Source organism: Macaca nemestrina, chromosome 6, assembly GCF_043159975.1.
Source record: "Macaca nemestrina isolate mMacNem1 chromosome 6, mMacNem.hap1, whole genome shotgun sequence".
NCBI lineage: Eukaryota > Metazoa > Chordata > Mammalia > Primates > Cercopithecidae > Macaca > Macaca nemestrina.
Window position 1 is genome coordinate 104,859,461 of NC_092130.1, and position 24,743 is coordinate 104,884,203.

General features: G+C 41.9%; 1 protein-coding gene across 1 annotated transcript in view; it reads right to left on the minus strand.

Moving 5' to 3' along the window:
- The window catches only part of LOC105475177 (microtubule associated protein 1B), a 104,044-nt gene extending 83,625 nt beyond the window's left edge, over positions 1-20,419 (minus strand). The window contains exons 1-2 of the mRNA XM_011730211.3: positions 20,236-20,419; positions 12,143-12,244 (exon numbers count right to left, since the gene is read on the minus strand). Of these exons, the coding sequence (XP_011728513.3) occupies positions 12,143-12,244; positions 20,236-20,419 (286 nt within the window). The remainder of the gene's footprint in view (positions 1-12,142; positions 12,245-20,235) is intronic.
- Between the last annotated feature and the right edge of the window lie 4,324 nt (positions 20,420-24,743).

Genomic DNA, 24,743 nt, shown 5'->3' on the forward strand with positions numbered 1-24,743 from the left:
AGTTAATTCTAGATAAATTTGAGGTGTTTGTATAAAAGAAATGACTGTATTATTGGATTCTACAACTTTGAAAAATAATAATCCCATAAGGGATTATTGGCAACTCTCAATTAGCTAGAATATTTGATTAACCAACATATATTACCTATAGAGATATTATCATTAGTGTTGTTATTGTACATAAATTATTTCTTTCTGTTATTTTAGAATACTTGGTAAGGTTTGCTGTAAACGCACCATATCACACCTAGGTTTTTTAACTTTTTTTTTAATCATACTTTAAGTTCTGGGATACATGTGCAGAATGTACAGGTTTGTTACACAGGTATACACGTGCTATGGTGGTTTGTTGTACCCGTCAGATGCCTAGGTTTTAATGAGTGAATTAACACTTTTTTGCAAATATGATCAAATTAGGGATGGAACAAATTGAAGTTTTTACCTTAAAGGTATTAAAAATCAATAGCCATTCATAAGATATAGTACCATAAAAATCACTTTTCCTTCTGGATAATCATGACTTTCTGATAATGATTACCTGCATGTAAATTGTACACTGTCAGTAATAATTTGATTTGAAAATTGCTTCCTTCCCAAGGGTGTTCATATCTGCATGTACTAACTTGTTAAATTATGGTGTGCTAATTGATAGTTCACATGACAAGATATGCACAGTTGACCATGCTTATTAAAATGCAGGCCATCCGCAGTTAGCGATAACAAACGATACGCCCGGGACTTTCAACAGTTAGCGATAACAAAGGATGTGCCTGGGACTTTTAACAGTTAGCGATAACAAACAATGTGCCTGGGACTTTTAACACCCTCGACCGGCAGACAATCCCTAGAACTCTTCAGGTTCAATCTTCAGCCTCCTTCCAAAGATCTGTGAATAAGCAGCTAACCTGAGGCTTAGTGCAACACCAGACACCAACATGGAAATTCTCCTTTTAATGGGAAACATATGTAGCTATTTCCTATTTGGCATTGTGAAGATAAAACACCCATGAGTTGACTTTGGGGATAGTCTCTATGCAAGTGTTTGACATTATGCAAACATGATTAAGTTTTGTCTTGTTTGGTTTGTCTGTAAGGTAAAAACAGATGGGAAAAGCCAAGGGCCAAGATCCCCTAAAACTGAGAAATCGGCCTGCGTGTCATAGAGCTGTGCATCTTTCCTAAAATTAAGAATCCTCATGGATGGGATAGGCAGCTTTTTCTAAATGAAATTCTTTCATTGATTGTTTAAAGCCTGTATTAAAAGCCATTGTAAGCTGAATGAAGTAGGACAAGCTCCCATCTACATATGAGTGATGAGGCAATTTAGCAAAAATTCATAGAATAATGGAAAAAAAAAAACTGGAAGAGACTCAGCAATCATTTAATCCATTCTTTCCCAAATTGTGTTCTATAGGAATCTAGATCCATGGGAGAGAGTGGTGATAGAAGTGACTAGTCAAATAGGCTAAGGAAATGTATGGTTAGACAAAATTGAACAAGTTTATGTACATATAATTTATGCCTCCTCAAAAAATTAGATTGAATATGTCACAGTTTTCAAATTTATGTCACCATGAAATCATTTTCCACTGACTATTAATGTTTTGCAGAACTACTGGCTGGCAGAACAAAGTTAAGATGACCTGATCTAGCCTAATCCCTTTACAGAAAAGGAAAAGACTGACAGCGACTTTCAGGGAGCACCATGGGCAACGATGGTCTCAGGTGTGGCCCAGAGCTGCGGCACTAGGTCAGGCTTCCTCCTCTCTCTGGAGCGGGGAGGGTCTTGGAAAGCAGCTTGCAATTGGTGTCCCCTCCCTGCCTCCCCCGACACAGGGACAGCTGAATCAGAGACTCTCCAAAGTGCCCATTCTAGCCTCAGGGCAGTGAAACAATTACTTCACATTTATTTCCTTAAAATATTTCACTTTCACAATCTCTTCCCTAGTGACTTTAGAGTCTGCCAATGGACAATTTTCCAGCACTCAAAGATGAAGACAGCCTTGAAATTAAGCTTATACATCCAGGTCAGGAGTTTTGTTCTCACATGATTTCAGAAGGGTGAATTCTTAAATTATCAATTCTAACTCTTCATCATTGAATTAATGGGCTTAATCTAAAATGTAGCTCCAAACTAGGAAATATTTTAATTCAGTCTGGATTCAAAATTCCCTGGTCACAAAGAGAATTCAGTGCACTAGGATCTGTTGCATTTATGCCCCAATTTGCATGGATAGTATTATTTTAATGCTTTTTTATGCACATAGATTTTTTTAAATAGCCTGAACAAACAGAATTTACAGAAGGACCTCCTTGAAAAATTCTCATTTGGCACTTATTATAGACTGGCTTGTTTCATTAGTTATCTTATTTCCATACTCAATTGTAAACAACTGAAGACAGGATTTACTTACAAGTCTTCTTATGGCCTGCAGAGCTAGGAACTGAACTGTGTCTTGCTGCAGGAACATAAATATTTAATGACAGACTGGCTGATAATAGGACACCTTCTAAAAGGAGATATCATATAGAATGAAAGGATTGTCTCCTTTACAATAGATGTGAACATGATAAGGTACTCTCTCTCTCCTTCTCTCATGTATGCAAGCACACACACACAAACACATACGCACATTATAGTAAACTAACCACAAGGCACTTGAGACTCTTGTGTGGCTGCTGGAACTTCACGCCAAATACCACTTTCGATTGAATTGCACCGCCAAAAACTCCTAGTATTTGAGCTGAGAAACTATCTGGAATTCTAGATAAAAGAGCAATTGCTACACCATCCCTAAACAGGCATCGAGCTCCATCAAAAAGAGGAAGAATTCTCTTAGGTAGTTTTCACATCTTTCACACATCAAAACTTCCAAGTGAGAGGTTTTTAAAAGGCACAAGAGACAACTGCTCAAAATGGCTCTGCACTAAGAAAGCATTGCTCACCTGGGTTCCAGAACTTATTTGATCTTTAATTTTATTGCAATAAGGATAACTTCTCCAAATGTGACATTCCCATTGATGGATACTTCAGGATCCAAAAAGCCACATCTGTGTAGAGCAGTGTTCCTGGGGCCAGGTGCACTAAAAGCATGTTGCTCCCTCAGGGGAATAGCTGTTCTTTCCTCGCACTATCCGTGTGAGATGCTAACAAGAAATCTGAATTTGAGTCACAATGCTCAACAGTGGCTTGTATACTCACAGTTCCTACTGAAAACCTGTTTTACTGAGAAACAAACGGCCAGATTAATGGTAAAGTGCATGAGTAGAGGACTTTCCTCTATGACAACAAAGACAGTCCTCAGGATGTTCATAGTTCATCTTAACTCCTCCGGAATGCAAGGCAGAAATTTTGAGAGGCAACCTCAGCTTGAGCGTTTCAAATGAGGTGCGGTACAACTGCAGAGAGGAGCCACGTTCAATAAACACTACCCTAGCTTTTCAATGTTCATTCCTAATTACATACTTTTTTTTTTTAATCATAGGTAGACACTCTCGTTGCAGTTTCTATAAGCATCCATTTCACCAGTCCTGACTATAGGCAATCCTTTAACCTAGAAGGGTTTACTAAAATAACATTATTATTGTCTTGTATTTATGTTAATTTCTCCAGTCCCCGCAGCGCACTAAGTGCACTTCCCCAGAGTACCTCTTACTTTCTCACATTTCTCTCAGACCAAGGAAATCTGACTTCACATGCAATAGAAATTACCCTTAGATCACAGCCGAGAAAACAAAAGGGGTAAGCCCTGGAGTATGATGTTTGGGGATACTTGATCGTTGCCTAGGTAGCATTTAATTAGTCCTGGGTTGCAGCTGGGAGTGGGGTGCTGGTACCTGGGTAACCTTTGTCATTGTGACTAAACCCATGGTTGAACAATCAAAATGCAATGCTTATTATACTCTCCATTCTCACCCCTTTCTTCTTTAGGAATTAGACGCACACACACTCTCTCTCTCTTTCTCTCTCTCTTTCTCTGACATATATACACAGTTTGCAAATTAAGAGAACTCTCATGCTGGGCAGGGTGACTCACACCTGTAATCTCAACACTTTGAGAAGCGGGGACAGGAGGATCACTTGAGGCCAGGAGTTCAAGACCAGACTGGGCAACAGAGCGAGACTCCTTCTGTACAAAATAATCAAAAAATTAGCTGGGCATAGTGGAAGGCTTGTAGTCCCAGCTATTTCAGAGGCTGAGACAAGAGGGTAGCTTCGTCCCAGGAGGCAGAGGCTGCAGTGAGCTATAATTGCACCCCTGCACTCCAGCCTGGATGACAGAGGGAGACCCTGTGTCAAAAACAAAAAGAGATTAAAAAAAATAAAAAGAAACTCTCTTTCTTTGTTGAACAACACAGTGAATTTTAAAGCTGTGAATGACTTATTTTCCCAACAAAATATTATAAACAGTGGGAAATACTTCATTCTTCCAAATATTTCCTTACAGTTGCTTTCTTGTTAATAAGCACTCAAAAACATTACTTGGCACTTTTAAAGTGATCTATTAGTTTATGCTTTATTCTTCATCTTCTACCATTATTTCTAGTACGCTACCATAAGCTAAACAAACTGCCCCGGAAGACCAAAAAGCAGGCAGAAAAAGCAAAGGGACTGTGCTTGCTTGATGGTTTGCTGTTGTTGCATACTTTTAAAAAAAAAACCTTTTTAAAAAAACTCTACTAACAAAAATCATGAGCTCTCTTTGGTCTCTAGAGATGAAGACAAAAGCAGTGACACTCAGCATGAGGTGCTGTCCTTGGTTAGCAGCTGTCGTGGAACGCACTTAGTTGGGTTTAATGGAGGGGTTATTGACATCTCCTAAAATGGCTCCTGGGCCCAGGCAGCCAATTTTCTGCTACCTTCCTGCCTATGCCTGTCTATGCTGAGTGGTTTTACAGTGCCCATTACGAACTGCGTCAGAGCCATTACAGTCAGCAGAGTAAAACATCCTTTCCACTCTTAAAAAAAAAAAAAAAAAAAAAAAGTGAGATGAATAGGTATTTCTACGGTGGTCTGAATGAGCCATTATTAACTACCCTGAGGAATGAGGAAGCCTGAACACGGCAGTGAAACGCCATTTTATTCCTTTCTGCTGGCCACACCTGCACCAAGGGAAAAAAGTCATCGTGTACGTGAGGATCTGGATATAAAGAACCCTGAAATTTGAAAGTTGACCAAGATGTAAAGCTCACAGGAATTATGCCTTATGCTGTGTACACTATAAAATTCTAATCTCCTTGGAAGGTCTGGCTCTTTCATTGCTACAAAAGGATGCAGGTGGGGGTGACTGGACAGTCTGCTGCTTGGGTGGCAAAGTCTCAATGGGAACACTGGGGTGAGAGCAGATAGCATGAGGAGCTGCCGATCACTCTGTCCCCTGCAACTGGGCCAGGAGGGCTCAGGGCATGGGGCAAGTGGGAGAAACGCTAGGGATTTGCATTAAATTGGGAGTCTCCTTCCCAGGCAGGCAGCAATGACCTCAAGGAATATTAAACAGAGATCTGGTTACCTTAACGAAAATAATGCTCTCTGTCATTTTCTTCTAACACACCATGATTCCTCCTATAACCTAGCATGATGTGCAATGAGGAAAGATGAGCAGAGCCTCATGGGCATGGGGACATGTACCTAGACCTGTGGGTGTGCGCAAACACCACAGACAATATGAGGATAAAGAATCGGCTTTCCCTCTGAAATTGCAGGTTCCCTGAGGGTGAGTCAGCCCCTTGAATGCCACTGGAACATATATTTGTGTGCCTTATTGTTTAAAGGTTGGAGCAGGGCTGAAAACACATTCATTACTCCCTGTCATACAGCAGTTGATGTATTCTAGGCACATACAATTAAGCTATAATTCTACAAACGACAGACTAAACACACAAGTCTAGACAGAGAAAGATGACTTAAAATATTCTTGGACCTTTTATAAGAGTATTTTCTCATTTTCTTATCACTCAACTGGTAAATATTAGTTGTAACCCGTGCCTCATTAATGTCAAAGGGAGAAGATTCGCATGACTGAAATTCAAAGGGCTGATTCTAATTCTCCATCAAAAACCAATCTCAGGCCGGGCGCGGTGGCTCAAGCCTGTAATCCCAGCACTTTGGGAGGCCGAGACGGGCGGATCACGAGGTCAGGAGATCAAGACCATCCTGGCTAACACAGTGAAACCCCGTCTCTACTAAAAAATACAAAAATCTAGCCGGGCGAGGTAGCGGGCGCCTGTAGTCCCAGCTACTCGGGAGGCTGAGGCAGGAGACTGGCGTGAACCCAGGAGGCGGAGCTTGCAGTGAGCTGAGATCCGGCCACTGCACTCCAGCCTGGGCCACAGAGCGAGACTCCGCCAAAAAAAAAAAAAAAACAAAAAAAACAATCTCCAGGCAAGGTATTTTTAGCAATCACTCAGCACAAATCTAAAGATGCTCAACTGTGGTTTGTTTATCTTCTAGGAAAAAGGCATCGGTTCTTAAAACAAAACTGCCCATATACACCATCCATCACATTTGATGATGATTTTTGTGAATGTGATCTAGATGTTATAAAACTAGTGACAAAATGTAAATATATCAAGGTCTTACTGTGTATTCAGCTAAGAAAATAAACCACAAGAAATCTGTTTCTTAAACCTGGCAATGTCTGTAGTCACCTGTTGATTGGTGGGAGCAGAAGAGAAAAGCGAGCGTAGAACGGCATGGAGGAAGTGACCATGGATGGGTTATCATAGCAAAAAAGCAGGCCAGCCCTCAGACTGTGCACATGTTCCCTGACAGCCCTTGCGAGGGCACCCACAGGACCGTTTTGCAAATGGTCTCCAACCCCCCTCTCAGGCTCTGCTTTACCAGACAGCACTTTAAAGCATTGCTGGCTTTTTGCTCTCAAGCCCAAAGGACCTTAGAAGCTCAGTCATAGAATGTTGCCACCCTTTACACATCAGCAGCAGCTCTGTGCCTTCTGAGAATGCTGAAAGCAATCATTTCTCTGAGAAACGTCTTGAATACCAATTTAAAATTCCTACAAAAAGGAAACCAGCCAAATATCAATACCCAGCATTTCCCACAGATAATAACAATCACCAAATATACAAGTCAAATAGATTCTCCACAAGGGAGACAGCACTTGTTCACATTTGTTTCCATGTGACAAGCCCTGTCTTAAGAGCTTTACACACTTTAATTCATTTGATCTGCATCAAAACTATGAGGTGGGGCCGGGCGCAGTGGCTCACGCCTGTAAACCCAACACTTTGGGAGGCTGAGGCGGGCAGATCACGAGGTCAGGAGATCGAGAACATCCTGGCTAACACAGAGAAACCCTGTCTCTATTAAAAATACAAAAAAAAAAATTAGCCAGGCGTGGTGGCAGGCGCCTGTAGTCCCAGCTACTAGGGAGGCTGAGGGAGGAAAATGGCGTGAACCCGGGAGGCAGAGCTTGCAGTGAGCCCAGATTGTGCCACTGCACTCCAGCCTGGGTGACACAGCGAGACTCCATCTCAAAAAAAAAAAAAAAAAGAAAGAAAGAAAGAAAAAAAAAAAACCAAAAAACTATGAGGTGGAAGCTTTCATCCTTGTTTTAAGTAACTTGTGCAAGATGACACAGCAAATAAACACGGGGTTATGATCAAATAAGGCAGTTTGACTCCAGAATTTGCACTCTTCATCATTATGCTAGGCTGCTGCTGGTGAGGAGTCAGATGATCAAAATGTTTTCATTATTTCAATAGGTAGATAAAAGTGGCAAAATGATGGGAAAAAATAAAAACTGAAACTGATTTTCAGTCTGATGTCACTTGTCCTGGGAACAGCTTTTATTTGTTTGCTTGTTTTGAAATGGTGTCTGTCTACCACAGGTAATTATGGGGCACTTCTTACAACCCCTGGGAGATATCCTTCTTTACTACTGTACATAGATGGTCCTAAAGTCAAATTTGGGAAAGAAGCAAATGGCAATGGAAAATGAAATAAACCCTGTACAGCATGGTAAGTCTAGCTTTCCTTCTGTGGTCCAAGATGATTCTCATCCAACATGATTAGGGTACAAAAAACATATGATATAATAGGTAAATCAAAATTTTATGATAGTATTTAAAATCATAAATATAAAGAAATATAAGACCATTGTTCTGGCCTGGCACAGTGGCTCACACCTATAATCCCAGCAGTTTGGGAGGCCAAGGCAGACACATCGCTTGAGCTCAGGAGTTTGAGACCAGCCTGGGCAACATGCGGAAATCCAATCTCTACAAAACATACAAAAAATTAACTGGCTGTGATGGTGCACACCTATGGTCCCAGCTACTCGGGAGGTTGAGGTGGGGGGATCACTTGAGCACAGCAGGTTGAGATTGCAGTGAATTGGGACTGCACCACTGCACTCCAGCCTGGGCGATGACATAGCTAAGACTGTTTCAAAACAACAACAAAAGACTGTTGCTCTATTTTGAAAAGACTCAACTACTGAACTTTCCTTTGAGTGTAAGATTAGAGAGTGTTCATAAAAGAACACCTAACCTTTTCTTTCAAGATGACTGTTCTCACTTGAGCCAGCTTAGATGTGGCCAGGAATGGCTTTACATCAAGGCAAATCAGCAGAGACCTGCCCTGGGCACGCAGCAAATGTTTGTTGAGTGATCTTTAGGCAAGGCAATGCTGCAAGAGTAAGGCAAAGTAATAGTAAGATGAACCCAGTGACTGACCACTCCAAGAATTACAGTATGCCAGAGTTGGACAGGGCTTAAAGATCACAGGACTAACATTCTTGGAAACTAAGGCACCCACCACCCACCTTGTGTAGAGAAAGCACTCATATTCCAGATTCCTGCTCAAAGGATATTATTGAAGATGACTAAGTCTTTCAGAGTGGTCTTGAGTGAGACCTACAATCCTGAAGAAATAGTCAAATCAAATCTCAAAACCATATTTAAAAACTAGTATAAGGGGTAAACTAGTACAAAGGAATCAATCTTGTGCCATTTGCACAATCTGTTAGCTGCAATGTGAGGCTACCTTCAGTCTTTACAAGTGATCTCTAACTATTAAAAAAAACAACAAAAGCTATCATAACCAACAGGAATGTAAGACAGATATATGGGTGACCTGAGCCCTTTACTTATGTCATAGAAGGCAATAAATATTTTACTATAACTCTGCTGGCCTTAAAACAAAACAAAACCGTGGCTTGGCATTGTGACTCATGCGTATAATCCTAGCACTTTGGGAGGCCAAGGCAGGTGGACTGCTAGAGCCGAGGAGTTTAAGACCAGCCTGGGCAACATAGTGAGATCCCGTCTCTGTGTTTCTTTAAACCCAATCCCCACAAAAATCTGTTAGAAGCCTGGATTTGATGCAGGGGGCTAGATTTTATGTTGGTCTGTATACGATTGCTAAATGCCTTCTCCTCTCACAAGACTATAAGTGTAATAAAGGTAATGACTGTATTTGTTTTGTTCCTCACAGTGTCCTCGCTCACCAAGCACCCTATAATGCCTGGTATATTATAGGCGCTATTTAGCAATGTTTTATCTGGCTGAAAACTGGCTCTATTTTTTTTAGGGGATCCATCCTTCATCTTGCTCCTTAAATTAATTTAAGATTCTTGAAATGAGGCAGGTGTGGTGGCATGCACCTATAATCCCAGCTACTTGGGAGGCTGAGGTGGGAGGGTCGTTTGAGCCCAGGAGTTTGAGAGCAGCCTGGGCAACATAGTGAGACCCTGTCTCGAAAAACAATGAAAGATTATTGAAACTCTAAAGGAAAGGGTTCCGCTAATTCCATTTCAGGGGAACTGAAGTACATGAGTTAGCTTTCACATTATTTCAAGTGAGAGAGGAAGAGACCACTAGACTTGGACCTACTTAAAAACAGACTTCAAATTTTCCCATAAAACCTTCCCAGTTTTTTCAGGAAAAGCTAAAGGCTTCGCTGGGCCCAATCCAGTGATTATCCTGTGATCTCCACGTCTTCTTATCCTCTAACATCTCTTCTCTTTAAAACACACTTATCTGAAACAGAATCTGACATGTGTTTTTATCACCGTACAGTCTTGGTTGGAAATCTTTATGCTCCCCACACAGAAGCATTACTATAATGGCTCTATTCTAGATGCTTAATTCCCAGCGGGGAGCTTTGGCCTGTGCAGTGTACTTATAGGCTTGAGAGGGAAAGTCATAATATTAGTCCTTTCTAGCGTTGGCAAGAATGGTAAAGATGCTGTGTTTCCAAAGGTCAATCTCCAAACACAGCATCTAGCATAACACTATAAAACTCGGTAGGTAGCCAATCCTTACTGAAGGTGATAGCAGGAGAAAGGAGAGGAGAACAGTTTGGGGGAACTTGATCTTCCTACTCCACAAGAGCAATGCTAGGTCTCGGGTCTAGAAATGGTTAATTCTCCAGCAATGCTTGCAGCCTTTCATTTTGCAATATGCAGTTGTCACTCTATAAAGTCAATCCAAACATGAATGAACACAATGAGAACCACATGACTTGTACACCAAAAAAAAAGTAGTCTTACAAACAACACTTGTAAGAAAGCCAGAACAACCTACAGAGAAAAAATAAAAGCTTGTAGTTTTTACATTTTGAAATAATCATACTTGTTGGAAAACAGCACTTCCCTTATTTTTTTGTGAGATGGTTTTAAAAGATATGGAGATATTTCAAGATGAAAATACAATAAAATAACAACAAGAGAAACAACCTTATACTGTACCTTTCCTTCAGCAAATCATATGCTGTCTGACAGTTTCTGGACTCCTTTTTTCTCAAAGCAACGTTACTTCAAAACTGATTTTTCATGTGGCTTTGCAGCAAGTTTAACTTTTCATAAACCATTTCTTGCTAAGTTTTTCTTAGCACATTTACTCAATTCCATACTTGAAAGCTACAATGCATTTCAATAACTGAAATGCATGGGATATTATTCTAATATTAAACTCAAAAGGAAGCACTGAGACAGTCCTGTGGGCATATTACTGCAGCCAAACGTGATTCATGAAGGCACTGATACTCTATAAAAGTGGTTTCAAATATCAATGTATACAAGACTAATGGAATATTATCTAACCAGTCAAAATAGGCTGAACCTCATTCCTGATGCTATATCAATGCCAATAAAATTAGGAGTCATATAACAAAAGCATATGGACAGAAAACAGCTTTCTTTTATGTAAAATTCAAGTGATGGTCAAGAAGTAAGATGCACTACAGTATTTCTGATGGGTCAATGGCAAAGGTCTGGAGAAATATATTCCAGGTTTGGAGTCTTTATGGGCCAGAAACTCTGTCTCATAATTCCCAAATGTGACCAAATGGGAGGAATATAGGTTATTGCTCACAAGAAGAAGACAAGATGGGTCAGCATGAATACATTGCCAGCACCAGAGGCACGGGTCAGAGCATAGCCCCAGGGAGGTGGCTGCTTAGTGGGAACATCTTCACATATGACACATTTTTGCATCCTTACCTTTAATTATTCTTTGGTATTCTTTTTCATCTCTGAAAAAAAGGCTATTTTAACAGCAGTTTGTAATATGAGATTCTTTTACCCACACTAAGAAAGATAAGTGGTAATGCAATGGCAGGTGATAATGCAATTATGAAATGATGATGTATATTTCATTTTGAAATGCAGTATACGTTTCCTTTTTCTTTTGCAGGAAGACAGTTCTGGGATCCTAGGAGCATCCAATTTGTATTCATAATTTCATTTGAGTAAGATTAACATTTAACATTAAATAGTTTGTAGTCCCTTGAGCTCAGAGTACAGTTGAGATACACACACACTCTACTATCTCTCACTCTCTCTTCTCTCTCTTTTTCAAGCCCTGGATATCAATTCAAAATTTGAAAATGTATATAAAATATATATTGTATGTGTATATATATATTTTATATATATACATACACACACACACAACCCTAGAACTTAAAAACTCATTAAGAATCCACAAAATAGATACCCACACAGAGATAACCTAGAGAGACTTCCTTAACTGTGGCTGCTGGCTAACCCAGTTGATAATAACAAATACAAAGTATCCTTTTAGCAATAAGAGAGTCTTTTTGCTGCCCCAGACAAAGCTTTCCAGCTTGCTCCTTGTCCTTTGGAATTCTAGGCTGACCAACACTAAGCGGAAGCCTCACCTGGGACTTCAGGAGAGAATCTTGCAGAGTGTCGAGATACAAAAAGTTTGAGTTCTTGGTCCAAGTTGCATTCAATCAGGTTTGTGTCCCATGATCGGATTCCTAGGGAGGGAAAGAGAGTTGAGAGACTTCCAGTTAGTCATTTCAGAGTGGTTTGGACAACATCACCGTAACATTTCTCAGGCTTTCAGGGAGGATGTGGGAACTCCTTTTCTGAAGAGCTCGGTGGCTTAGCAGTGGGTGCCCACAAAATGGGAGGGCCAGGGAGGTCTCTCCACCAGGCCACAAGGGAGGGATAATTAGCAGTGTGGACTGAACTTCTGCCCCTCATAAAATGTAAATGCACCTCTTCTGGAAGAGTCAAAGAAAACAGTTATTAGGAAAATGACAGGCTGTACTCCAGGGAGGGGCTAGAAAGGACAGGAAGAAGGTTAGTTCTTAAGAGGCTAACAGGCCAACAGACTAACTCTAGCTTGTAGACAGACTATCTCCACTTGTAGGTGGCAAGAAAATGTAGAATGAAGGCGAAGAAAATATATGGGGGCTGCCATTCAAGCACGGGCCTTTCTTTCTAAAATGATGTAATGGTAGTATACACGTATAATTTCTTTCCTTTACCCATCCCATTTTTGATTTTGGTTTATCAAGCCCTGGATATTAATCCAAGATTTGTGTGATCTTTGATAAACAGGGTGGATCCACTCAATCTTCGAGACTTGGCCTGTCTGTCCTTCCAGGCATTTTTCTGTTACCTGAGTAGCTTGGCAGGCAGCTCTTTTATTCACAATTGTTCTTTGTATTCAATTTTCTTATCCAGAGGCAAAGAAAAATGGCAACTTTTTATACTTTATAAAACATTTATGAAGTTGGGGGCATGAATCAGCTGTTTCTACAAAAGTTCAGACTTCCTTTCCCTAGGCTGAAAGGAATATCCGGGGTGAGAGGTACAGGAGGGCAACAGGTGGGATGAGGGCAGCTTCCTGTGCTCATGCCCTCCTCTCTAGCCTCTTCCTTCCTCCTCCTGCCATCCTCCTCTCTCCTGCCATCCCAAAGGGGATGGCCCAGAGGGAAACCCAGAGAGCATCATAGAAGGGAGGTCTGGAGAGTAAGCCAGGGAAAGTTGGGGAACCCCAGAACTCTGGTGTGTGTGTGTGTGCGCGTTACATGTTTACATATTATATATTAGATTTTTCCTAACAGATTACTCATGGTGGAGCCAGTGTGTGGTATCCATCATTGTACCTTTGTATAGAGCATTCTCAATAGTCAGGAACAAATCTCTAGAATAACAAACATTTATTGCATACCTCCTAAAGGTAAGGGCTTGAACCTCTAGGTATAACACAGCAGGTGAACTATCTCTAAATTAACACCCAGTCATTTAATCATTTTTGTTGGACATTAGTCATGTATACAGACTTGGGGGAATAAATAGCAGTGTGTTACTTAAATACACACTGGATCCTTAAGGCATATTTGTATTTACCCTAGGTTATGTTGTATTCAGTCTTCCTATCCTGTAAAGAATCAAGGTGGATTATACATATATATTACAAAAAAAAAAAAAAGATTCTGGAAACTCAGTTCACTGCACATCTAAAATATCTTTAGATGACACACCACAGGCCCTTTCAACCATGAGGAATATTTTCAAATAGATGTGTGTCCACTAAATAAAGGCAGAAATTTCTCATATGATCAATGGGAAGAATTCAGGTGTGGAAGAGTTAACATGCTTAAGGAGAGGTTAAATTATAAGGGAGAATTTTATGGCTCTCCCTGGAAACATTAATAGCCTCAGTTTGCATTTGGGCTAATGGAGTATTTAAATTTTAACAAGAAAGGCATGTTGAGATTTCACAGATCTTTTTAGTGCAGAAATGATAAATGGGTTCTTTTTGTTTCACAGGGAGCCTGACAGGTTGAGAGGTCTGAATTCATTAGAATATTTTACTTCAACATATACACTATATACTAGTCTAGTGCAAAAAAATCGAGTTCCTGTCTGAGCTGCTTAATTGGTATTGTTGACTGAATTCTCTGTGTTCCAGCTCTGAGCTCCACTTTGTCTTCTACCCTGTCAAGCTGGGTCAATAAGTTAATAATGAGACATATGCATTTAAATTAAATTCATACAATTTTTCTGTCTTTGTTCTAAGTAATATCTAAATTGGTACATTATTTGAATGACTTCATCCAAGGTTATCTGCAGACTTGCTCTTACATTGTTACTTGCCATTTTCCCTTGGCTTCAGTTAACTTGTCATGACACACACAATTAAATGTTTGCTTTATATTTTCATACATATTTTATTTTTGATATATTTGTAATTTAGCAATAGAAAAAGTACTAAATGATAAATCCACTTAGTAATTTTTAAATTATACTAGTAAATGGCTGATAAAAATATTTTTCATTTTTACACTCCCAGTGAAACTAAAAATGTAGGGTTCTTTTTTCAAGAGAGCAATTTCCACCCAAATTGTTTCTTAGCAATGCACAACCACCACTACCACTTATAAAATAAAGGTTACGATGAATTTGCCAGCTATTTTAGTTGGAAAGGAAAATTTTGGAATCAGGCCACTTTCCATACCAATTTTAGAAATAAAATAATTTGTAATTACTTTGTATCTCCTGCTGGATAATATTGGTAAAGGCAAAGAGTAGTTGTCAACGAAGGTTCATACTGCATTTAGTAGGTTTATGTAGCTCCCCTTTGTGCCTAACAAGGAGCCAACAGCGAGCCCTCTAAAGTTCATAGGACAGAAAATTATCTTTGGCCCTTCCCATTTTCTCCCCTCTCTGAATCTGGCTGGAGGGCATCCTAGGGCGTTGGTGAAGAGGTTCTGAAGAGGCTTTCAGAAGCAGGTCATCCTGGCCTCTGTTGGAGAGGAGGGAAGCCCTCTTTCTGATTTCACCCCAATATGCCCCAAGTCAAGCTCTTCCCAGAGGCTTTGTTTCTCTAGCATTCTAAGACTGTACCCCTTCTGGGCTTACCCAGGTGGGGACAGAATAACTCCAGGCAGGTGGAGGCAGTGAACTCCATTCTTTCAATGTCTGGAGCCAAAAGGCATCCGTCATCTCTGAGAACAATCTGGGCCTGCTCTGTGGCTATTGCCTAGCCCTGAAAGTGAGCTCCTTGGGACCAGGGAGCAACAAAAGATCTTTCCTTCTCAGTTCTCTGACCCCAGGTGGTAGCAGTGCACACAAGGGAGGCTAACATGCACATGATATACACAGATGAGAAAAGGAGAAAAGAATAGGTTATGGGGCAGGGAGGCAGGGAGGGGTCATCACAGAACAAGTCAGGGTAAAAAATGAGTAACAGTCAGGTACTCTTGGTGTATCTAGGCTAGATTGCTCCAAGTTTACCAATCATGTAAGCATTTTACAGGATTATTTAATGAAACCAACAATTTTAAAAAGCACTTCCCATTTAAAGGCTAAAATTCATATTTCTAAAGGTGACAGTAGATTGAGGAAAGCAAAATGAAATGACTATGCATTGCATGTTGATGGCACGTGGGTTCTATCTGACAGTTATTTGGGCCCTTGGCAAATTGATTTTCCTTCATGGGCTTTAGTTGCTCCCTCTGAAAAACAGGCTTTTGGATATTTTTTCTAAGTACCTAAATGATTAACCTACAATTATAAGATTACATTTGCAAAACTATGCTAAAAGTGGTCTGAAATCAGATTGAAATCATAAACTACATAAATAAAGGAAATGCTACATTTAGGAATGCTTTATTTCTCAGAGGAAAAAATTCTTATTTTTTTCCCTTGAACTCGTCTTTAATTTGCTCTTTTTTCTTTTTTTAAAGCCAGCAACTTGATGTTCATAACATATGTATGTAATGAAGATATATCTTACATACAGAGCTCATAGTTTCAAAGCATTGATAATAAATAATTTAGGTCCAAGATAACATCTTACGATAGAAGCAAATGAGAAGTGACTTATAATTATTTGCTTGTCTAAAAAGTTAGAACTTATTTTTTAAAGTAAGCCCTTAGAAAAGGTGAACAATTTAATGACCTTAAATTTGGGGACTGGCTTGTTTTTCAGAAGGGATCACAGAGCCCGTCGTAGATAACACCAATTAAGCAGTACAAGCAGAAATCCATCTGTCTTTGAATTTGAAAAGTATAAAGGCAAATATAGTAAATTTAAGACTCTCTAACATTTAATTCTCACCACATATGGTATTGGTTTCTTATTTCCCCTGCTAAAAGAAAAGGAAAACTAAAACCCAAATCTTTCCTGGGTTTTAAATTCTCTTACCATCTTAGACTGAACACATTCAACTAAGTGACATCAGAATGTTACAATGTAATCAGCTAAACTTTTATCTAAAAATGCAGAGCAGTAGATGTTACATTCATCTATCTTTTCTGGAACAAATCTTGCTGATTCCCAATGTTAACTAAAGGAAAAGTTACAATCTAACGGTAATTGAAAACATTAAACAGACACGTAGTATTCCTTATATGGTTTAGTTTCTTAAAAATAAAATAAAATGAAACAATGAAAACTTTCACAAGGTTCTACAATTCAGTTTGCAAGGCATGGATGTATGTACTATATGTATTAAAATAAAACCAAGAAGCAGGACTTTGCTGAAAATGAGAACCACTAGCTAAATCCATGCTGGGGGCTAATTAGGGAGGAGAAAAAGGAGGTGCCAAAGAGTAGTAGTTGGTGGTAGCGAAAACGATTTGGAATAAACTCCTGCATAACTAAATAAATGAAGCTAGCCTAGTCGGAGGAAACACTATTGTTCCAAACTCTGGAGGAGACAAGTCCAAAGCCTTCATTATGCTTTCCGAATATAGTTGAGAAAACAAGAGGGACCATCTCTCTTCCCTGGATTCAAGAAGCATTTACGAAGCATCCACACTGGGACGTTCCAGGCCTGTTGATTTACTGCATTACCACCATGTCTTTACAGATTTATAGATTATTTTCTAGGCTTTCCAGAGAGTCCTCAGTAATCAGATGGCAAGAATCCAAGTCACCAGGGTCTCCAAACCCAGAGTCTCAGTTAAGGCAGGAGGGGAAATAGGAAGAAAGAGTAACAGATGAAGAACTGCTTTCCCAGCCTGCAACACACAATCATCAGAGCTGGCTCCCCTGGAGTAGCTCCATCTTGCTTCACACAACACCGCCCAAAGGCACCAAGCAAAAACAGCAGTGGCCTCTGGAGGAGGCCCAGCTGAGACCTGGCGGCTGAAGCAGCAGCTTGTCGTGTACAGGAAAACAGGACCAGCCTGCTCTGTTGCTAAGTCATCTCAGACTGTCTGAAAAGCTATGGGAGCAGGATTTTCACTTAGCACTGCAAGGGCCTGCATCTTGAGCTGCAGCCAAGACCCCAGGACGCAGGAGAGCCATCTCTTTACACTGCTACGGTGTGTAAAGAAATGGCTCTGCTCACTCACTTGGTTGATTCTTAATGGGATCAATACAGTCATTTCGGAGTTCCATGCAAAAACCTGACCAAATTAGGGAATTAAAAATCAGGAAGCCATGATGATTATTGCAAAGGGAACACAAGGGGGCTTCTGGGGTTCCAGTAATGTCTGTTTCTTGATCTGGGTAACCCAGGCGTGTCCGTTTTGTGAAAATTCGTTGAGCTGCTCATCTTTGATTTGCGCCCTTTCCTCTCTATATAACACTTCAATCGAATTTTTAAAAACATTAATGTCAAAAAGACAAATCTGAATTTTGTTACTAAGTGCTAGTAGTGTAAAAACGGGTAAAGGCAGGGAGTCCTACTTCATGGCAGTACATGGATGCGTCTGTTTTCTCCGTAAACAGATGCAGCTTGAATAAACCCTCTGAGGAATAGGGCACTGAAAGGATGATCAGCTGAGTAACAAAGCAGGAAGATAATTACAGTCCGAAGGTGATTGCGGAACCGTCTCCCAGCATGGGGCGCTGCCCACAAGTGGATGGCCATACAAAGGCAAGTCCTGAAAACTGTTGTGCTAAAACCTTCCTCCCATCATAGGATGTTAGCCAACCCTGCACTAACATCATGACAGGGTCAGAAAACAGTGACGCTGCAGCACTGGTACTTCTGTCACTTATGAGTGCTGTGACCTTGAGACGGTTCTCTTACCCTTCTCGCCTCTTATGGGCCCCCAGCTCTAAAACGGGGTTCATGATCCTTCTCCTAGCACCACCACATCGAATGGTTATGAAGATTTTGTAGATAGAAAAGCACCTCCTAATATATTCCTATTTCCCATAAGTGCCACTTACAAATAATTTTTTAAAGCAAAAAATCCAGTCATTGATTCCCACAATAGCCACACCCAAAATCAGTAAGTGTAAAATTTTTCAAGGAGAAAATTGTGCAAATAAACTAAATTAGAATAGACTAGACCAAAGGCCTACAGTCTGAAAATAAAGGGTTATTGAGATGCTCAAATAAGACATTTCACTATTGAAATATCTCTTGTTCTTGACTTTTTTGGAATAAAATACCATGACTTTCTGCTCACATTTTTTTTCTTTTTCTTTTTTCTTTCTTTTTTTTTTCTTTTTTTTTTTTTTTTTAAGCTGAAAGGGAAAAATCAAGTGCTTTAAAGTTAAACAAAAGAACCAGGTCCGCAACTCCAGTCCCCACCCTGCAGCCTTTTGTTCTGGGGACAAGTGGCCGTTTCCAACTGCAGAGGCAGATGACAAGCATTTATTTTTTCATCTAAAACAAGGTTTTTCTTTCGTCTTTTATTGGGGAGGGGGAGCGGGGAACGAGGGCTGTGTGAACGCCCTTTGTCCGCCTCGGGCTGCCGTAGAGACCGCAGTGCGGACTGCACCACGCCCACCAACCGGTGTCTCCCGGAGAAACGCTTCAGCACCACCCCAGGAGAATAGAGCGCGGGCTGGGGCTGCGGAGAGACCCGGCGACCTCTGTCAGGGGCGAGGGGAGGGCTGGGACGCCGGGGATAAAGGGAAAGGCAGAGACCAGAGCTGCCCACCCAGGGACTCCCGGCGCAACAAAGCCAGGCAAACTGAGAGGTGGGGGCGCGCGGCCCCCGCCAGCCCGAGGCCCGGGCGGAGCGCACGCCCAGCCAGCCGTGCCCGACCGGGGCGCCGCAGTGTAGGGGGCGGGTGCAGGGGGCAGTCCGGGGGCACTGCGGCAGCTCGGGTGGGGCTGGGGGCGGGTCTCTCTGTGCGCCCGAGGCTGTGCCCGCCGGACCCTCACGGCCCCGCCCAGGGTACCCGGCGTACCGCTATTCGGCCTCCGCAGAGCGCGCCACTGGTGCGCGCACCAGGCAAGGAGCTGACCCTACCCGCTGACGTCTCCCCCACCGACCCCCTTCAAGCTACCACTCCCGGGGCTAGGACTTCTAAAAGCAGCAGCCCCACCCCACAACTTGGGGTCCCATTGTCCTTTCTGAGAGCTGCAGCCAAGGCCCCAGGGGCGGTAGCGAGGCGGGCTCTGTCTGGTGGCGAAGCGCAGGCGGTTCTGCATCCCAGCATCTGGGCGGGGGGGGGGGGGGGGGCGGGGGGGAGCGGGCGTGGCCCTAGGACTAGCCTAGTCATTCTGAGGAAAGAAAGGATCGGGATGTTTGAAATCAGAAAAGGCGTTTCTCAGGGGCTGAGTTAGCTGTGGTGAGGCTGAATCTCACGCGGGCCCTGGCGCATGGGGCTTCGGCCCCAGGTCTGCAGTGGGGGGGTCCCAGCCTTTTCCTGAGGCCAGAAGGGGACTGAAAGGAGTGGTTGCATCAGGTCTCCCCCACCCTTCTGCCTCCTGCGGTTGCGGCTTTATTGTGGCCTCTGCTCCTCTGACACCTGCATTTCACTTAGCGGGAGAGGCGGTGGCCAACTCAGCAGAGGCTGCGGACCCAGCGTGGTGACAGATCCCTCAAGGTTACTGGAGACTCTCCCTCTGGGTCTCATATCTAATAATTCGGATTATTCTTAATTAGCCCAGAAAAGAGTCTGGACCAAGTATGAGAGGTGGCGGGGAGAGGCATGGGTGCGGGGCGCGCGGGAGGTGCGCGGTGGCCGTCGCGCCCTGGGTGGGGTCGTGTTTGCGCGTCTCCCAGCCCGCGTCCCTGGGGGCGCGGGGCCACTTACCGAGCTCTATGTTGCCGATGGCGCGCCGCAGGTGCTCCTCGGTCACGATCTCGCCGACGACCACCAGCAAGTAGAACTTGCTGTCAAGGAAGCGGTGCGACAGGCTGGGCGAGGTGGACGCCGCCGGGTTGGCGATGCTGCCGGACGGCTCCGGCTCGGTGGCTTCCACCACCACGGTCGCCATCCTGCCGGCTGCTGTGCCTGGGCGAAGTGTCTCGCTCCGGCCGCTCCTCTCCTCTGCGGCAGGAGAAAGGATTATCTCCGAAGGTGCTGTCTCCGCTCCGCCCCCTGCGTCCCCCCTCCTCTGGCGCCGCGCGCCGCCTCCCCCTCCGCCCTCTCCTAGCGCCGCGGAGAGTGCGCGGCGGAGAGGAGCGGGGAGTGAGAGAGGGCGGGGAGGCGGCGCTGCTTTTATATGGAGACTAGGCAGGGAGCCGGGGAGGAGGAGGAAGAGGAGGAGGAAAGGACCACCCGGCACATCCTCACGCGGTGGCTGCCTCCGCTTTTCCAGCCGTTGGCCCGAGGCTGATGTCATCTGCAGCAAATCATCTCGCCGGCGGCCCGGAAGCTGGAGGGAAGAGGTGTGCGGACAATGGTCGGGGCAGGGCCGCGAGCCAAGGGGCTTGGGAGCCCGCTGAGCTCCTGCTGCAGCCTCGAAGGGGGAAGACGCTCTCAACCTACACCACCCACCACGTACACACCCACTGCCCACTCCTCACCCTCACCCTGTCTGTGCATGGGACTGGAATGAGTTTCCATTTTCATAGTGGGGTCTTTCTGTTATCCGAGTTGCACTAGTCAGGCCTCTGGTTTGTGTGCCGTCTATGATGTAGCCAGGTTCTCAGGAACTGGGATAGCCACAGTGGGCACATGCGGGGCTGTGGGTACCCCGCCTAGGAAGGTGGAACCTGTCTTTTCTTTGACCTTGTGGCTTTAAGAAGACAATTTACTGATATTTACCAATGTCAGTATTTACTACCTTCACTTAAAGAATACATCAAAAATGCAAAACTTAAGCCTACTATTGTTCAGGCCTTGGATTCTACTCTGGCAGGGCCAAGGGTGAAAAAGTACTGGCTCATGGTGCTCATGGGAAATGAGAGAAATGTAGATGTATTATATTAGATACTGATTTCTTTCCTTAATATGCTGAACAGATAGTATCAGTAATAACAAAGAATAAAAAGAAGATACTGTCTACCCAGCAGGGTTACCGTGACTATAATGTACTTTTCAGTTCCTTGGGGAACACACAAGCAAAATTATCTCAAGTGACAATGATGTCTTTTAAAATATATGTAGCATTGGGAATTTTTATTGCCTTTGTTTATGTTTATAAGAACTCATAAAATTGTGTTTTTTTGTTTTGTTTTGTTTTTTTAAGGCAGCCTATTTACAACCATTTCTCACAAACATACTGAATATAGCTTCTGTCCCAGAAAAGGGGAGGACGGTGAGGAAAGAGCAAAATGTGCAAACATGGTATCATCATAGAAGTCTGGGGAATTCGAGCTTTAAGGAAGAGGGATAGATGGAAATTAGTCAACATAGCTTTAATACTAGAATGCCTGTTACTAAAAGATAGATAGATAGATAGATAGATAGATAGATAGATAGATAGATAGATAGTCACCTAGATATTCTTAAGATTTCCAAAATAACCCAGTGACTTAGGTGTTAGCTGCCATGACTTATTGGTTATGTACTCTTTGCTCTTACATCTTTCCTGACACCCTGGCATGGGAAACATGCTGGGCAACCAAGGGCTGGGGGGTCCCATCCAACATGTCAATCTGATCAATGCAGAATAAAAATACCGTCTGGCCCGCAGTATTTGAGGTCTGTGACAGGCTTATAGAGAGTTGCATTCACCAGTAACTAGATGAAGTGTTTCCAACTAGCTGCATTCACCAGTAACTAGATGAAGTGTTTCCAGATCATATTTTGGTTAAGATATTCAATTGCTGTTCGAGAAATAAGGCCGGCACCAAAGCCCATAATCGGGGTGAGGGGCAGGAAATATGGTGAAGAGCACTGTTTTCCAAAGGTCATCCATTGGATTCCAGCTTCATCTAGTTTGTTTGTTTTTCCTTTTTTTGAACCACTGTTACTTTTATGTATGTAATAGTTTTCTTTTACTCAGTTAATTTATTTTACTTAAATTTATTTTTAAATGCAATTCTATGTTGCTGTATAAATGGAAACACTAATATCACTTATTAATAGAAAGTATCCCTAAAAATATACACAATGAAGATAAGATGTGATCAGATTCCTGCTACATACTGTTATTATTTGCTCAAGACTCTGAGTCCAAGGCTCTCCTTTCTTGGTTGAAAACAGAGATTGGCCAAGTGTTAGAGAGGTGTTAAAGAGATACTAACACCTGACTGAGTTGCTCTCCACGTTATAACAGAAGGTTGGATGAAAATTATAACAGAGCGCTTTCTTACTGTGTGTGTCTGTGCAATTAAACACCATAACCATGACCACCTAAGTCATCACCCACACTTTGGAAAATAGAGGCATAATGGGAGAACACAGACTAGGGATGCAGACTGCTCCTTTACAGCTCTGTAACTTTGGCAAGTGACTTTCTTTTTGATCTTCCATCTCCTTATTTAGTGAGAAGAATAACATCTTTATAATTGTTTAAGTAACTGTAAGAAAGAAGGAAATGATAGAATGTGTAAGCACCTAATACAGTGGCTGGACATAGTAAGCAGTCAAGGGATGGTTGATTAATTGACCTGTTTTCTCCCAGTTACTAAGACAATGGAGTAAAAGCAGTCTTAGAAAATGTGCAAGTGATATTGCTACAACACCTCTGAAACAAGAATAGAATATTACATTATTATACTTCAATACTGGAAAAGTAGCCCCTTCTCCTCTTCATCCCAAGAAAATGTATACAGTTCTAAGGAGGAGAAAGGGGGAAAACTAACATATAAGAGCCCCAATATTGCCAGCTGCTCAACTGACATCACCTGGATATACCAAAGGCATGTGAATCTTGACATGCTCCAAACCCAAATCATCTTTTCCCTCCAAACCTGGGACACTCTCACTCTTGTTATTTCAATGAACCATAACACCATGTATCCCATGATGCAAGCCAAAACCTCACAAATATTTTGGACTGTCCCCTGACCCTTAGCTTCCTGTGCAATCCAGCATGGAGTCTGGTCAATTTCACCTTCAGTACCTCTTCAATCCATCCACTTTTCTCCATTATCACCAACCTAGTCCAAGCTAGCATCATTGTGATAGGTACTAGTGTACCAGTTAGAAAATGGGTTCCAGAGTCAGACTGCCTGGTTTTGAATCCTAATACCATAATTTATTAGCTGTGTGGCCTTAAGCAAGGTGCTTAACCACTCTATACCTTGGTTTTCTCATTTGTATAATAGAGTACCAACCTTACGGACAGGAGGACAGTTTAAATATGTAAATTACTTAAAACAGTGCCTTGTATATAATGAGCACTAAATAGGGGTTAGTTGTTTTTGGGTGTTATTGTTTAACATTTTACTATGGAAAATTTCAAACAGAGAGATTAGAGAGAATAATATAAGTAACCCCCACATACACATTATCCCCAATCCATAGATTTTTATAATCTGCTTCTTTAAATCAAGATTGAAATAATATCTATATATTTCAACTGATTGATCAGTCTTAAACTCCTTTGATCTATGTAATCCTACTATTTTTTTCCTTGTAATTTTCTGTTGAATAGTGGCAACATTGTTCAGCAGAGTTTCACAAAGCATAAATTTTGCTAATTGCATCCCCTGTTGTGTTATTTAACATGTTCTTCTATCTTCCGAATTTTCTGATAGACTTAAAGGCTTTATCAGATGCAGATTTGATATTTTTTACAAGTATACTTCATAGGTAATATTGTGGTTTTCCATCAGAAGGCAGCTAAAGAATGGTTAACCCTCATTCTGTGATTTTAGCAACTCTTAATGATCATTACCTAGATCCATTATTTCACTATGGATTGAAAAAAATGATAATATTCTAATTTTGTTATTATTTATTTGACAGCTAGAAGAGTTCTGTTAGGAGACGTGTTATCCTGTCAGTTGATCACCCTGAGGTACAGTATGTACAGGAAAAGAAGGATGAACGCATGACTTTTTCTCTTTATTTACTAACTTTCAAAATAATGAATTTATTCCAAATCATTCTCAAAAGGGTGACTAACTTTTTGTATCATTACAAATATAACTTACATTATTCATATTGATGCTTTCATTTTTTCATCTTTGGCCAGTAGTATGGTAAGGTATCCCCACCTTACCTTGCACATATCTGGCCTCAGAACCTGGAATTAGCAGTTTCTCTATGGAATCCAAGTTCCTTAAGTGGGTAATGGTATTTGGAGACCCCTGTATACCAGGTGTTACTACTATTTTGATCATTGTGTCTAGACATTTTCAGTGGACAGAAGTATGAAATAAATTGTTTTTCAAATATGAATTCATACTTATACCTCTAACTCA